This window comes from Rhamphochromis sp. 'chilingali', assembly GCF_963969265.1.
Source record: "Rhamphochromis sp. 'chilingali' genome assembly, chromosome: 9".
Taxonomy (NCBI): domain Eukaryota; kingdom Metazoa; phylum Chordata; class Actinopteri; order Cichliformes; family Cichlidae; genus Rhamphochromis; species Rhamphochromis sp. 'chilingali'.
This window is the reverse complement of record NC_137936.1, coordinates 12,596,873-12,613,970: the sequence shown is the minus strand read 5'-3', so window position 1 is coordinate 12,613,970 and position 17,098 is coordinate 12,596,873. Positions and strand designations below refer to the sequence as shown.

The 17,098-nt window shown below is 37.2% G+C and overlaps 3 protein-coding genes across 4 annotated transcripts; all 3 read right to left on the bottom strand.

Moving 5' to 3' along the window:
* Positions 1–396: 396 nt before the first annotated feature.
* On the bottom strand, positions 397–3,776 carry cd8b (cd8 beta; the record flags this gene model as incomplete). Its single annotated transcript, XM_080890912.1, has 6 exons — positions 397–913; positions 994–1,040; positions 1,204–1,237; positions 1,425–1,514; positions 1,675–1,758; positions 3,401–3,776. The coding sequence occupies 5 exons, from the start codon at positions 3,774–3,776 to the stop codon at positions 1,022–1,024; spliced, it is 603 nt and encodes a 200-aa protein (XP_080747038.1). The 3' UTR covers positions 397–913; positions 994–1,021.
* A 3,273-nt stretch (positions 3,777–7,049) lies between these two features.
* zmat1 (zinc finger matrin-type 1) lies at positions 7,050–13,745 on the bottom strand. 2 transcript variants are annotated; one of them, XM_080891065.1, is made up of 7 exons: positions 13,672–13,745; positions 11,163–11,269; positions 10,982–11,053; positions 10,619–10,754; positions 10,223–10,510; positions 9,538–9,628; positions 7,050–9,164 (listed from the first exon to the last, which is right to left on the bottom strand). In XM_080891065.1, the coding sequence occupies exons 4-7, from the start codon at positions 10,746–10,748 to the stop codon at positions 8,198–8,200; spliced, it is 1,476 nt and encodes a 491-aa protein (XP_080747191.1). In that variant the 5' UTR covers positions 10,749–10,754; positions 10,982–11,053; positions 11,163–11,269; positions 13,672–13,745; the 3' UTR covers positions 7,050–8,197. The 2 variants fall into 2 exon arrangements, with proteins under 2 accessions (XP_080747191.1, XP_080747190.1); XM_080891064.1 differs by lacking the exon at positions 13,672–13,745 and adding an exon at positions 13,519–13,663.
* A 325-nt stretch (positions 13,746–14,070) lies between these two features.
* On the bottom strand, positions 14,071–15,573 carry gnrh2 (gonadotropin-releasing hormone 2). The gene is made up of 4 exons (XM_080890894.1): positions 15,426–15,573; positions 14,700–14,845; positions 14,511–14,594; positions 14,071–14,249 (listed from the first exon to the last, which is right to left on the bottom strand). Exons 2-4 carry the CDS (start codon positions 14,832–14,834, stop codon positions 14,211–14,213), a joined length of 258 nt encoding a protein of 85 aa, XP_080747020.1. The 5' UTR covers positions 14,835–14,845; positions 15,426–15,573; the 3' UTR covers positions 14,071–14,210.
* Between the last annotated feature and the right edge of the window lie 1,525 nt (positions 15,574–17,098).

Genomic DNA, 17,098 nt, shown 5'->3' with positions numbered 1-17,098 from the left:
TACAGCAAAGCTTGTTGCCACATACATGGCAGTTCAAGAGAAACTGAATATGATGCAAGTTTACACATCAAAAGTAAAAGAAGACACCAAACCCTGTCACTCACCTACTCAACTTCCGCTAAGCACAATATTGACAATGGAAGTACAACGCCCACTTTCAAACCTCTATGCCCTCTCCACAGACAGGCACAGACATCTAAGACGAACAACGCAACAAAGCCAGAACGTCTTATCTGTTCCTATCACTGGAAAACATGCACAGTGCTTGACCTGTAGCTTCAGGACAGGAAACATTTCTGCTATTGCAAAATACCTCCTGAGTATCATTGCTTTCTAGGCAATGCTGCATTTTGGATAATTAGATCACTCATAACCACCATAAATGACTGAAATGATACAGTTTTATTGTTTAAACACAAGCATGCTCACAGAAATACCGACATGACAGTGCTTTTTGTTCTGTGTCTAAACTGCTGCAATAACGTGAAAAACACAAAGAAGTACAGAAGAAAGCAAAGAACGCAGAAAACTGCACAATTACTGTATGTCTATTTGTGTACTTTGTGATGTTTGCATCAAAATAAATGATTACAGTTCACAGCACATTAATACCTGATGAATTGAAAACCACATTGATAAATTACGCTAAATGCAGCTCACTGATTAGAGGCAGAAAGAAAGATTATAGATACAAAACACAACATGGGTCTTTAAACTTTATGTTACATTATGCATTATTACATGCGTTATGTTACATGGCTACTGCTGCTGCTGTTGAAAAAGCAAATTTTTCTTCTTGCTGAGAGTTCATTGAAGCGTAAATAAACTCGAGATGTTGTTAGAAGACCTGATATTAGGGGTGAATCATGCCTTTCGTGGCCGGAGAGAACACTCAAACAAAGCACTTCAGTCACTGCAATCAAAGAAGCAATATTTGTTAATTTTCATTAGTTTCAATAACCATAGACAACATTTAACATATGTAATACTTACCTTAAAAATACATGAGACGCAGGTTTTTTTAGAACGTCTGCCTTTTCCTTAATAGAGAAAACAGAAGACGGAGATTAAAGCATCATCCGTGCATATGGTGGCAGAATCAGAGTTTAAAAATACTGTAAAGAATTTTGATTTTTCTTGTGCATATGGATGAAAAATAAAATGAAAGACAAAAACAGTTGTTTTTACTAATGTTGTATTTACTTTGCAAAGTGGTGGTGACACTTTCTTGGCAGTCCTGTAAGTGAGAATGTTGTTGAAGAAAAAAGGAAACATTTTAGAAATAAAACATTACTATATCACAAAATTTGATTTTCTCAACCTTTATTAGCACAATTTAATCCATTTCTGGTCGTGTCTTTCTGGAACCTTTGTCCGGCTGTTTTGTTGACTTCACGGTATTTAATGTATTAAACGCTACTCACGGCTGAAGTAACGCAGCGTGCAGAGAACAGCCAGAGCCAAGCCTCCAAGAAGTCCGACAAGAGGCCAAAGAATCATAGAGCCACAGCCTCCTGGAACAAAGGAATAATGGAGTACATGTTTCTTCCCCCCAATGGAGTCATGATATAATCAATCATTAATCAATTTTCATTTTGCAAGAAAATGTTCAATTATGCACTGCTGCAAACAATTTAAAGTCCTTTTTATTCTTTTTATTCTATAATAACTTACCCTTGGAGTCGCCTGTATTGCAACGACAGGTTGGTTTGGATGGTGGTTTGGGTTTTGGCTTAGGAGGTGGTGTTGGTGGGGTCTCTGTCAAATAAAGACCAAAGAAAGGTAAATGGACTGGTTCTTGTAGAACGCTTTTCTGCTCTAGTTCTGCTGTAATTCAGCGTTTTATACAACATATCTCTGTCACATAGAGGCACTTTTTTCTTTAAGTGTTTTTCTAACCAAAATTTACACTCTGACGAACACAACTCAAGGTTCAAGTATCCTTCTTAACATGTAGATGGGTTAAGCCAGGGATCGAATCACCAGCCTTCCGATTAGGAGATGACTTGCCTGATCGCCTGAGCCAAAGCCACCCAGAAGCACCATTAAGAAAAGTAAAAAGCAACTTTTTTCTAAAAAAAAAAAAGAAAAAGTTGTTGTTGCAGCAATTCTCTACCAAGTTTCTAATTGGCAAAGAGAAGAAACAATTGACATGATTATTAACAGAATCGCCCTCCATCTGTACATCTGTTGAGCCAGCGAACAGTTTTTCAGCATTTTATTTTCTTATTTGTAGTTAGAATTTACCCATTTGGCCTATTGAATGTGTACCAATATCTTCTGTTTGCCCGTGCTGTGAGAAAGTTTTACTGCTTAAGCCTCGTTCAGAAAGATAAGTAAGGCAGCATCAGCTAGGCAAAGAGAAGCAGAAAGCCAGGATACAAAAGAACTTCTCAACGTTTACTTGTGTCAAAGACACCAGTTTGGTTTCCAAAATGCAAATATGCATTGATTTGCAAATGATTTAAACCTTATGTCATACCAAATGTGGAAACAGAATTTTTTATGATTTGAAAAATATACACTCATTTTGATTGTGATGCCATAAACACCTTTAAAAAAGGTTTTCTTTCTCTGGTGCAGCTTTAAGCGATAAACAGTGTTCACTCACTGTCAGAAGTGTTTCTGGAGTCCGTGCAGTGATTTCCATGAAACATCCATTTTTAACACAATAACTCCAGAGTGCATGAACATCACGGGCATTCCATACCCCTTTCACGTCTGTACAAAGATTTCCGTGCATTCCCTGAATCTTTTGATATTAAGTTCTCTAGATGATAAAATCGACAAATTTGAATTTTCCTCAGATACTTAGAAATTCTACCTTGACTACATATGTAGTCACACACGCTTTCAGAGAGTCGTGAAAGCTCCATCTTTTACTCCTTATGGACATTGGAATGCTTTTTCATACCCAATTTTATTAAAAAAAAACAAAAACAAAACATGATTACTTGTGGCATGCTCCCCCAGGTATCTTTAAACATTCTATAGCTGCTTCTCCTGGAAAAACGATCATATATATTTAAAAAAACAACAACAAAAAATCTAAATGAAGGTCTGTCAGAAAGTGATATTCTTTCTTTGTAAATGAGTAGCAAATCACTGCATACTGTTTTAGTTCACATTTTTGCAGTGCACCTTCACCGTTTTAAAAATGGTGTTGAATTCGACTGATACACCAAGGTAAGTGCGCCACACTTTTAAAGCTGTCCAGTGAGTCCGCAGAATATTAGACATTTTTTGTATTAAAGTAGGAGTCCTAATATGTTGGATTTACACACCAAAGCCTTAAATCATCCATCAGCTTGACCTGCCTCTTCAAAATCAGATGGATATTTTGAAAATTTCACATTTAGCCTGATATTTAACTGTGACAGGAAGCACTTAGAATACAAACCTCCTGGCAGTAGAAGAGTCCCAGGCTTCCATACTTCATTAAGATTTTTTTCCTTCAAGACACAAGAATAAATCCCTCTGTCTTCTTTCGTCACATTGATGATACGGAGCGCAAAAGACTTACTGCCCCTCTTACTGAGTTTAAAACGTGTTTTGTCCACGTTATCTCCATAGAGAGTACGGTCAGCATTGTTGCATCTGCCTAGAAAGTGGACTTTGCTACTCATGTCACTGTGGAACCAGAAGACTAAGTCACAAGCCATGCTGCCACAATCACAATCAATGGTCTCACTGCTTGGGATCTTAGGGTAACGAACGCTGACTTCTTCTTCCAGCAGCTTCTGTTTTAAATCTTGACCTAGGAAAAAGAGCGACATTTAAGATTTCAGCAACACATTTGTAGCACATTCAAAAACTCCTCCGAAATTATTTTTGAGTTACTATATAACAAGCTGCCTCGCCCATTCGTTGCAAAGGTTTATGGCTAATCCTCCCGTAAAGATGTGCAGTTAATTAAGGAAAAGGAATACTAATACGTGTAATAATAAATGCAAGTTGTCACGCTTCCTACATAGCGAAAGCCAGTATAAATCCAACTGGCAATATAAAATATGAAAATATGAAGAAATCTCCTGTATATATTTCAAACTCTTAACAGTGACATTTTGGATTTGCTGTATGGTGGATTTAGCATTTAGGTGATATTTTACAAGAGGCCTATGTGGTAAAACATCTTTTCGCATTTTACAATCATTTTCTACTTTCTATGTTTTCAAGTCAAATGCACAGGCCTGTGTTATGAAATAGTGTTATGAAATATATAAACATACACAGCAAGTCAAACACTGTGTTTGTATGAAAGGTTAAGACTTACTGGCTCTTGCTTCATGCTGTTCTTGCAAAAATAAATGAAATACAAGTGCTGTGTTACATTCAAGACTAATTTAGTTTACATGTGTCACAATACGACACAAATCTGATTTATTTCAATCTCCCCAGTAGAGTGATGCAAATATAAAAAAGACGATGATGATGAAAAACTACAGGGGAATGCTGCAATGTTACCCTTAAAGTATAGAAGCAAAACTCAAAGGCTGATAATTAACGTAATAACATAGCCGTATCAATAATCTATACTTTCATATATATCATGTCTAAGTGTTAAACCAACAAACCAAAGCTCACTTCTTTGACTCTTAAAGCCACATTTCATTCTTTATCACATGCTATGGCAATGACTGTATTTAATAAATGTACATTTTAAGATAAAAATCAGACGATTATCAGTTGAACTTGAAAACAACAACATCCCTCGGTAAGCTACCTGACTTTGCAACAGCAAGAACGTTTGTGTCTTATGAGATTAAAGACAAAGCTGATGGTCTTACCAGATGTCCAAAGTGGTCCTGTCAACAATAGCCATGCCAGTGACAGAAAGAACATTTTGTCAGGCCGTCGCTGTGTATCCGTATCTGTGTGTAACTTGTGTGCTAGCTGAGGGAGGTTGCTAATACTTTCTCGTCTTGATATCTATCTGTCATAGATGATGGGAGGAACTATGCTGACAGGGCCCTGAGGCTTGAATGCAACACCCTAAAATGATACAGAGGGCCTATCAGATACGGTATAACAGCATTACACCAGTCACTGGGACTTTAACGTACACGCTCTAAAACCCCAAATGCCTAATACAGATAAGGATCAGCACAAGTGCTGCATCAAAATAAACCTATTGATGCCATTCTTTATTCTGTTCAACTAACAGAGCCCAACGATGACAGCTGTTACTATTATGTTAAGTCTGTTATTTAAAAAAAAGAAAAAAGAAAACGTATTCATCCCCAACATTCATAGAGGCGTAAAGTGAATGTTTCACAGCTGAAAATGTGGTGTTGTCTCACATTATGTCCCACATAAACAAAAGCAATTAAAAAATGTTGCATATTTCCAGAGCAGCAGTTTGCAGTGCTGTGGTCTCTGCCCAGGTGCATGACCTAGAGTTCAGCAGAGCCACACATACAGAGCTTCAAGCACAGAACAAAAAGGGAATATACACATATGGCACCTAAACTCTGTAACGAAATAATTGCATACGAGGATTAACAATACAAAATACATTTAAATATTCAATGGAGTGTGTAAGGCAACTTCAGTATTCCACCTGCCATAAAGTTCTTAAAGACTCGCATGAAACAAACATTAAAGTCAAAACCAGTGAAGTTTGTGCCTGTGCAAGTAATTTTGCATTACCTTTTTCTTCTTTGAAAAGTGCACATATAGTTTTATATTATAATCAGTTCTTAAGTAAATATATCTCATATTATCTGACTTGTTTGATATTCACATTTTTACTATCCAACCCCTTACATACAAGCATTTAACAGTTACAGACCCCTGGCTGTGTAAAAACAGCAGACTATGTTCATTATGTCCCACTGCACCAGCATCATTGTTAAGGGGACTCATTATTAAGTTTAATCAGGCAGTTACAGGCACATTGCTTGAAACAGAAAAATAAGCCAGTTAGAGCTGCAACCATCAGTTATTTTCATGATTGCTTAAAAAAACAACAACCACTGATTGATTTTATATTTAAAATTACAGAAAATCATTACAGATATAGTATTTAAACTTTATATATGTACACATACATCACACACAGGACACCTATGCATTTCCAAATGTGGAGCCATTGTATGTTTGGCTTTTCACAATGAATTTTTATTTTTTGCATTTTGTGACAAGATACATCAACATCTACTCAATAAACTCAAATCTATGCCTCACGTTGAAGACTATGAGTTTCACTGACATTCAGAGATAAAAACCTGATTTGAAGCACTTTTCCCTACATCAAGACAGTATCTCTGCAATGTTTGATGTGTAATTTTTAAAGTTGCCATTCTGACAAAGAGAGGACTTTTGAAATCTCTTTTTCACAGACGTCCTTTTCACACTTGCTCGATAACAGTGATGATCCTTTAAATCATGTGGTGTTTGTGGATCTTTTGTGCGTTCGTAAAGGGTAAGGGTACAGAACGGTCTGGTGGGGATCTTAAAGTGAGAGGATGTGGGAACCCTAAAGTTCTACGGGGGTTGTACACTCAGGCGAGGAACAAGATTCTTTGAAAACAGATCTCAGGGGTCTTCAGATGTGCGCTCTTCACACATCGCTGAGCTATAAAGCCTTTGTTGGTCTCTCCACTTCAATGCTTTACGTCAAATGCTGCCAAGCTCTGGTTTTACTTGCCTGCTCTGCTATTTCTTTCTTAATTTTTTTACTTTAGTATTCTTTGAGAAGTCATCCATAAAAAATACAGAGATGTAGCAGTGTCATTCTCATTACCAGAGCTTTAAAGATAATTAATGTCAAGACCATAGTTCAGAAGATTATTTACAGCATCTGCAGGACTTCTGCACTAAACCATTTCAACTTTTGTGTCACTTCTATGATCCACATTTTTTCTTTGCGCCAGCAATCCAATCAACATCTAACTTAATAACGACTGACATTCAAAACACAATGGGAAGTTATTTCACGCATGTTGATTTAAAAGTTTTTCTTTATAAACTTTTCAGATAAATTCACACTCACTCCTCGTTTGACCACTACCAACTACTTTCATATCTAGGCTCATACATATAGCTCTCAATGAACATTTAACAATACAGCCCACAAGCAAACGAAAAGATAAAAACACAAAATTGTTTTTCTTGAGTAGATGTGATGTACCAAGAGCATCAGAGGAACAGTGGCTCGGCCAATCAAAGTATTTTGATAACTCATTTCAGATACCTTAAGATTTACTTAAAAGAACATTTGTGTAGATGCATGTAAATAAAAATGACAGTAGGGATTAGGAGTGTAAGTGGCCCACTTTATAGCTCATAGTTTAACAGTAGGTGATACTGTTTCCCTTTGGAGTTTCCTTTAACTACTAACTTTGTTCAGTTTGCACATTGCTCTTCAACCTGAATTCTGAGGTTATGTAAAGAGTTGTCCTCATTTGAACATCTGCACCTGTATGACCGCAAATGTGTTTTCTGGTTGTATAAATACAATCATAAAACATACACATGTACACAGTGCACTGCAGACTAATGAAGTGTTAAATCTGCTGTGGTGCAACACATGTGCCAGGCAGTATTTGTTGTATTTTTATCATTTCATAATACGTCTTACACTGAACTTCTGTACAGCACGTTGTCAGTGGCTTTATTTCAACTTTTGTGCCTGAGAGTGAGAACACACAGAGAGCTTCTGAAGTAATGAAATGAATAAGCTTCTGACATCTATGAGCTTTTATTTTCAGTACTGATGAAATGGATGAAGCTCAACAGTGCCAACCAGAGACTGCTAAAGGGATGACAATCTATCAAGTCCATGCCAGATGCACGCAACCATAATCAAATTTACCTTAGTGATGAGTTAAGAGTACTTCATAAACAAACAGTGCTAAACATTACAGCCATCAACTCACTGTACACACAAACCAAACTTATTATAAAGTGTCATAGTATAAAATTAATGCTGAATCTCCTCCAGATACAAACGAAATACATTCATTTCTTATACACATACAAATTGACTCTACATGGCTAGCCAGCTAGCAAACTTGTATAAGAAAACACTTTTCGGTTATTAGAGCAGATATAGAAAAGACCTTTGCTACCTGCTGACAGGATTTTTTTAAAATCATTTTAATATAGCTTATTATTATTTTCAATGTCATGCTTATAATAAATGTTTGCCAAAAGTAGTCCAGAATACTGTTCACTTCAGCTGCTCCTGCAGAGTTTAACACCCCAGAATCGAGTCGTCCCACAGCTTTTCCTCCTCTGTCCTAGTGTCTGCTTTCTCTTTTGCCTTCTTCTTCTCTTTTCTGTATTTAGGTTTAATGGACTCATCCTCTTCACCCTCCCTTTGCTTAACATTAATTTCAGTCTGAATATGCAGTTCAGTCTCTTTGCTATTCTTCATCATGACTTCTGGCTTTAATTTGTCCATAACTTGATCTCCTCTTTCCACTTTAAAGTTTTCCTTAAGGGATTTTCTTTCTTTTCGTCTCCACTTGCCATGAATTTTTGACTTTTTCCTGCTCCTCTCCTCCTCCGACTCAACAGATTGCTCTCTTCTTCTCTCCTCTGAGTCATCATCTCTTTCCCTCCTCTGGCGTTTCCTCCTCCTCTCCTCATCCCTTCCTCTCCTCACTCTCTCCCTATGGGATGTTTTAATCTGCCTCTTTTCTCTGTGCCTATATTCACTATGATCACTGTCACTTTCACTACTGCTGGAGGAGGAATACGAGGAGGAGGAGTAAGATAATGAGGTAGTACAGGAGGAAGAGCTTGACCTTCTCTGCCTTCTTCTCATGGGCCAACTAGTGAGCGGTGGAGGACCTGAGTTACGAAGAACTGGAGGAGGATAGTTGTAGTTTGAGGCACGTGACGGCAAGGGTGGGCCCTGAAACGATGAACACCCCATTTGAAGTGGAGAGTAATGACCAGAGTGGGACTGATGAGGAGAAATGGAGGTAGGAAGGAGGTTCGACACAGGTTTATTTAGTTCCACCATATTCTTCCTATTTATTACTTCCCGTTCTTCAGCTTCATCTTCCTTTTGCATGGTATCCTGAGGGAGGACCTGATTAGTCTTAGGAGTGATTCCACGAGCCTTCTGAACCTGAATGTAATCAGCCAGTTCATCTGCAAATGTGCTGTACAGTTTTTGCTGGGATTGGCATAGATCGATGACCTTCTTCTCCCTGAGCAAGAACACATAAACTTGAATTAGGCTGCTATTCAATCAGATAAATGGTGATGAAAAACCTACAAAATATAGCCTTAGTAAACCACAGAGGCATTCTGAGGTTCCTGCTTGAAAATGACATGCCCAAAATGAATTCATTATCTCTCTACAATTACAAACTCCCTGTAAACCAACTTGGTATCTAAATTAAGCTAACACTTGATTTGTGTCAGGTTGTTACAGGTTGCGATTCCTTTGTATATTTATAACAGTGTTATTTTCATATTATTTAGTGTCATCACAAATAATTACTTCTTGCCAAAGGTAAGCTGAAGTGCAATGTAGTAAATATTACACTTTAAAAGTTGACATTGTCTTCTTAAACTTACTTTATCTGGTGTTTGTTTCCCTGCATGTGGTCCTGGTACATCTCCACAGAGTTAAATTGCATACTACACATCTGACACATCAAGGAACTGCCTGGAGAAAAAGATTAGAAAGAAGAGAGATTTTTTTAAAAAATCCAACAACTTTCAACGGGCCAATAAAGATTTAGTAAAGTCATTTTTCTACTGTTTTACAAATTCTGGTTTTCTCCAAATCATTCATGCCATCTCCACAAAGAGATGCTGTAGCGCCTAAAGCTGAAAATAAAAAACAGGAAACTGCTTTATTAAACTTTCTGACATTCTGGCTCACCTGATTCAATCCCCTCGAGTCAGACTTATCAGATTAAAGTCAGATTATTGTTATAATAATAAATAATAACAAAACCACAGAATTATAGCTAATCAGACTATCTGAATCACATCCATACTTACTGTAATAATGCTACAAAGCCAACTTCTATTTGATTATCTCCTATTCACCCACCTGTGCTGGGATAAATCTTCACTGCTGATGTAGATGTTTCAACTAGATTTTTCACTTTTCCCTTCAGAACTTCCTGTTTCTTTTTCCCTTTCTTGTTAATGTTTCTGTCCTGGTTTCAGGCTGCTGTGGTGATTTTTATTAAATTCCTGAAGGATTTAACGCTCTTTGTATTATCCTGTTTGCTCAAAGGCAAAAAGTTACCTTGCTCTACATTGTGTCCTAGCTGTTTGAGCAGCTCCTGTCTGGCCTGATTCCTCTGGTGTTTGCGTCCACTGTAGTGCTGCAAGGCTACATGGGGATTCGTGAAGGAGGCAGTACACAGGGCACAGTACTTGTTGGGATCCTTCAAATCAACCTCTGTGCTACATGTAGCACTGGTGACTGCTGGATCCAAATCATGCTCCACAACACCCTCTGAGGATGGTTTTTGCTGAGACTTATCAGGATCCTGTTGGAGACCTGATGAAGCACGCACTTCTGTAGACTTCTCTATAAAATGACAGTGAAATCATGATGTCAACATATCTTCCTTACTGTGTGTAAATATCAAAATCTACATCAAGAAAATGCTTTTTGCATCACAGAGCTCAAACTTGCCTGATAGGTGAAGACTTTGTTTATGAAGATTTTTTGTATGGACTTTGCCTTCATAGTGTGATCTTGCCACCACAGGTGAGCTAAATACCATGTTGCAAAGCTCACAGAAATGATCTTTATCATTACTCATCGTCTGCTGCAAAAAACAAACAAAAACTATAAACTACTTATTTTATGAATACAAGATTGCTTTCATATACCCCTCATATTCTTTTGAGAGGGATATTATTAAAGCACTAATACTGTAGCTCTGATATTCTTCACTATTGGATGCTTACATTAGTTTGTCCTCACTCAGTTCTCATGATTACAGACAAGAGACTCCATCTGACAGAAAAAGAAAACTTAAACTTGGCCACTAACCTGGGCGCCTGTTGACTTTTCTGCTTTTTTGGTCTGCAGGTACAGCTTGAGTTTCTGAGCGTGTTTCTTTCCCTGCAGTTGGACAACATGTGAGACATTATTAGAAAATATTTTACTTATGGCAGGTCTAATTAAAGTTGTACTACGGTGCTATGATTTGTGCCTGGAGGATAAAACACACCTCATAGTGAGACAGCCGCTGTGACTTAAACAGCAGCACAGCCTCACACACATGGCAGTAACTGTCTGTAAGGAGACACTTCAGTAGCGCCTCTTCAGCTTTGTTTCCTGTGCGGCAGAATACATGAAAACTTATTTAAACATGAAGCACAAACGAAACACTATTAAATTATTAAATTCACATAAGAGAAAAGTTTGTCCAATACAACTTCCATTTTCTCAGTACACAGAAAAAAAAGGCTGAATCTTTAACTTTCACACAACCTTTATTGGATCATATATTAACCTATCTAATGGTTCTTTTTCAAAACAAACTAATTTGTTTTGTAATTTGTTAATTTATACAGTATGCTTTGCCTTAGTGTGGCAAATCTCATTCAACATTTACAATGATTTTAATATGACCTGCTAATTCTACAAAGGTCTACACAACTGGGGAGTTGTGAATATAACCACTTAAATACATATTTCTATTAAAACGTTCCCCTTATGGAAAAGTTTATTTATCATTTATGAGGGAAAAGTAAGATACACTTTTATTTTTTTTAATCTTCTAAAACTATTTCCGCTCAACACACACTTCCTAAAGTAGCATGCAACACACATGTTGACACATACTGCATATTATATTGCTAGCCCATAACAAATTGTTACTTGATTTCTTCCATTCTGCAGATTCTGGTTGAGATGCAATAGCTGATTCACTAGTGGTGCATTCAGTGCCAATTAACTAAAAGTAGACGTAAAAAAAAGAAAAAAAATATGTGACAACTTAAATACCCACACATAAAACAAAAAAGTTAAACTAATTCCTAAATAAATAAAAAATAGATGACAAATTACCCTTTTGTTGCAATACCTGTTTAGTGATTTACTTTTAAAAAGTACAGTTTAGTGATGACACTCACGCATGTGGATTAAATATTACGTTTTACAAGCAAAGAAATAACTTGTCTGCTCGGATATTTTGATAAAGTGTGGCCCAGAAACAACATTAAACCACACTGAATGAGCATGATGTTTCTGTGTTATTTCAACAACCTAACTGTTCAGCCAGTCTTGTATTGCTCATATTTTCAAAACTTTGAAGGACATTTTGCAACACAGAAATATGAAATTTATTAAAGTGAAATCAACGAGTACAGTGCTGATACCAGTAAATAACAATGTTTAGGCAAGATTATTGATGTTGTAGGCTGTACTGAACTAATCATAGGACATGATGACTGGTGGAGACTGAATTTCTGTTAGAAGAACTAAAATTGTTAACTACTTTACTTCAGTAGTTTTTTTAAATTAAAAAAATAACTTATTTAAAATATCTGCGTTTGTCTCAAATGTAAACACATGCACTTGCAGAGGTGCTTATCATGAAAAAATTTTCTAATTGAAATTACGGGACAGTCTGATATACTTATAAATACTGAAAATTACTATGAAAAAGAAAATAAGGCAATCAAAGGTGATGAGGGTTTACTTTTAAAGTGCTGAGTATCAACACTGGCATCCTACATGAAGTGCTGTGAAGCACATATAAAGGACCTCAGGACAATTAAACACTAAAAGGTGTTTAAATGCAAGAAATAAAAGACTGAAACAAGTACTCTATATGTACTCACTCTGATGCTCCTGAAGAATTTATGTGCACTGATATATTTCAAATATTGTACTTACCAAATGACTTTCCATTTCCATTTATTATCCTTTCACCTTGAGAACACTGTTTTAGTTTACTAATGAGTTTAACCGGCACAAAAAAGGTGGATGCCAACTTTAAGTTTTAGCCTCAATGATGCTTCAGGTGCTAAGGTTTGCAGTCCTTAATATTGTTTTTTTTTTTTTTAAATGGCGACATTTCAGACTAAGTTTACAATTAGACTAGCTTTCCCATGTAGGATGAAATAAATTATGTCATCCACTTAACAGTTTATGGCTTCTGCTGCTAAAACCGGTTAGTCGACGAATCGGTTAGCATTAACTACCGGTATATGGAATCATTTAAAGGGACTGTTTCGTTTCGTGTGGGGGTCGAACTTGCTGGTACTAGCTCTGAGACAAACATAAGGAAAAGTACCCTAACTGTTCATGGTTTAATCATCAAGCTGGGCCAAGGGTAAGAGGGAGATTTTCGGGGCGATAGTTTCTACTATCCTCCTCGTAGAGACCGCTATAAAATTCTGAAAGCCCCTCACGTTAAAGCAGATTAACGTTAGGCAGCCGACGTTAGCAAATTTAGCTAAGCAGCTAACGAGCTCACTAGAATAATGAGCTGGCTAGCCACATAGCAGAAAAGCTAACAAAGGCGCAGCAGGTAGGGTGCCATACGGCTGAATTTTCACATTCTGAAGACAACTCACCTTCAACCTGGGTACTATCTATTTTATTGTTTATTACTTTGTCAGCACCTGTGACAGAAGTCGCGTTAGGGATACTGGCAATGTTATTTTGAGAGTCTGACTCCGCAGTTAGCGAAGTACAGCCACTTGTGTCGTCCATCTTTTTTTCCCTACCTGAACGTGCATGCGCAGTAGTATTGTAGTCCTGGTACAGGAAAGCTAGTTTTAATAACTTACATCCTCCGTATTTTTTCGTCTTGTGTATTTTAAAGACTTGTTTTCATGAAAATCCTTTAACGAATAATCAGAAACGGCAATGGGAAAATCTCTCTGTTATGCTCAAATGATTTACTTCTTCTATCGAAATATCTAAAATCACGACTCTGCGCATGCACAGCAGGACCCGGATCCTTAGTATGTAAATGGAACTGATTCATATTTATGTATTTGCTACTTTTTTATCATCTAAGAAGTCAGTGTTTTCTCTCTATGCCTTATATTCATATCATTAGCTGCACCAAAAATGAAGAAAAAAAAACAAGTTAATATCAAAATAGATATTTTATTCTGGGACATCATTTTCACATCGAAAAAAACAAGACAAATTTACTGACAAACATTACAAACAGCAAGGCCAGATGATCACAAAATCACGTCAAGGCAGAAATACAAAGGAAGTGGGTTACTATAGAAAAGCCGTCTCTGGAAAGATGTCACTTTCTCTTCTGAAGCTCTCTGGCTAAGGCATCCAGCTGTGGAAAGAATTTAGTATGGCATTAGACTAATACACAGAAATCAATACAGGCTACACACAGATATGCACACTAATGCTGGATAAGCACAACTTCACTAATATGTGTATGTCAGTCAAGAATTTTCAGTCAATGTCAGTCAGATTTCAGAGTAGACAAAATCTCATGATCATATGATCATAAGAAATATACTGATGGCAAGACATTGTGATTCAAGTACCATTAAACATGCTACTGTTCATCTCTGCTTTTCTCACTTACAAGAATGTTTCTCAGGATACTCCTCCTCTGGGGTCTCAGGTAGCTGCATTCCCCTGCTTCACACAGCTTAATCTCCTCTGAAATCTAAGAAGCAAAACAGATTGAGGTTAAGGGATAAAGGGTATCTTCATTCTCAACAGAAACTACTCAGTGATTGGTTAAATTATTCACACAAACACTTATCCCAACCTCTGATGTGCCAAAGGAGTCCAGCTCCCTTTTTCCTCCAGGATACCAACCATGGGACCAGTGCTGGGCAAAGGACAGCTGAGCCCCCACACAGAGAAGCAGCCCCAAGAGCAAAGCCAGTCGAGACACACACATGATATTCCCACCTAGAAGAATGGACATAGAGTTAGTTTGAAAAATATTTGAAGAACACATTCTTTATTGAGAATTTCCTGCAATAAAAGCTAAAAAGAAAAGTGTTGTTAGCTGCAATAAAGTTAATTTTAAGACCTGAGCTAAAACATTTCAGTGCAAACTTGCTATATTATTATGGATGCTGGCTATCATTTCAGGCGAACATCCAAATTTTTCACTGCATTTGGAAAACTTTTACATAACATCACTTTAAGCCAGGGGTGTCAAACGTAAGACCCGCAGACCAGAATCAGCCCTGCAAAGACTCCAATCGCGGCCCACTGGATGGCTCTGGAAAACGTGAAGGAACACATACATTTTTGAACTTTTTACTGCATTTTCACAAATTTTACAGCTTTTCCCACTCATAAAGAAAAATGAGTTTGACATCCCTGCTTTCGGCGCTTCTATCATTTACTCAATTTTGAGTACAATATTCTAGTTGTCCTTTGTCATTCTGAAAGTAAATATTGAAAGTATCAGATCTTGAATCGAATAATAGTTTTAGATAAACTACTAAAACTGGGCAGAAATGTAGTCATTTGTCCTTACCTTAGTCTTAGATTTCACAGCTTTATCAGTCCAAGTTTCCCTCAGTGTACCTGCAGGGGTTCACTTCAAAATGTTCTTTTCCTTTGGTGGATTTAGTGCTAAAATCAGCTTGCGGTACAACCGAGGTGTTTTACTGAAGAGATTCTCTGCTCCCTCTTTCTTCCCCTCAATATATAGACCAATCCCCCAGCACACATCATTGTCTTCCTTATTCTTCCCCGCCCATTTTTGACCCCTTTGACTCCCTCTTCTTCTAAGGGGTCAAATGAATCATCCATGGGGACGAGACGTACATGCGGTCCGACCAATTCCAATTATCATCTGTAAACAGCACTGACACCCATCTATACCACCAATATCCTCTTCTACACTATGTCAATTTAAATAAGACATTCAAGTCATTATTAGTGAGATCCATCATCATTCTGTCACAGTCAGTGCTCATTGAGGATAAACCTTATACACGGTCAGCTTGCTTTCATTACTGGCTCTCAACAGGGAGGGCCTTTTAAGTAAGAATGCTTAGCCATACAATGTCTGAAGCTTCAATTTCCTACTTTTTACACCAGTATTGACCACAATGAACCACCACACGTTTTCTCTCTGACCTTGCTGACACCTCAGGGGGATCTGATAGGAAGAGGAACAAATACACTGGATTCCTGACCAATCCACAGGTGACATTATTGTCAATTAGAGGAGAAAAGGTATTTATGTTTCAGTTCACACCCAGGAAGTGACTGCATATGTTGCTACAGATGTAACATAACTCATTAGACATAATCAGTCAGTGGTAGATGCTACAACAGGCCAAGCTGACCATTAATAAAATCAGTACATTTTGATGTAAAAATTTAACCTTAATGGCCAATTCGTTTTCCCATTGCCTTATTCATCAAATACTATAATTAACTTAGAGGGCTAAGTTTGGTCATTATTAATGTATTTTTTTCACCCTACGAAGCAGAAATGAAACCATTTTCACTAAAGGTATTTCCTTTACATATTTGTGTGTATTATTGTAGGGTTCTTGCAATATGAGGCAACTGATATGAGGTGGCTGATGTGATTATATATATATAAATAAAATTGAATCTCATGTTGGCGCGTAAGTGAAACTAGCCCCGTTTAAAAATGGATATCTGCAGATTAGGCTCGACAGTGAAAGGTTTGTTGCTAAACATCCAGTTCTTTCAGTAGGTGTTGCAGACTTTGTGTTAACATTTTGACTTAAAGCTGCCTCTTAAATCACAGCATTTTTCAGCTCTTGATATAAAATTAGGAATTTCTTGTCAGTGTCAATAAAAATAAATACTGTACCCATCACACCGAGTAATATTAGGGTTAAGGGTTAACTCAGTACTAACACTACCAAAAATAGTCGCTTTCCATTCTTTATACCTTTCAATACTTCAACAACACCAGTGAATGAATGGTGCAAAGGGTTCGATATTGACTGGAAATCTTTCAAGAGCAGGAGTGCCTGATCCTTAAGGTAACCACAACCCATAGTCAATTATTTGGCACCACAGCACCAGCATTAGTTATTGAGAGGTGAGCTGTACATGTGTGTCAGATCATCGTGACTTTAAAGAAGCAGAGAAAACGTGGACGCACAAATTGTACTTAGAGATGGGATGTATGCTGACAAGAGGTTAAAATCTCAAGCACTT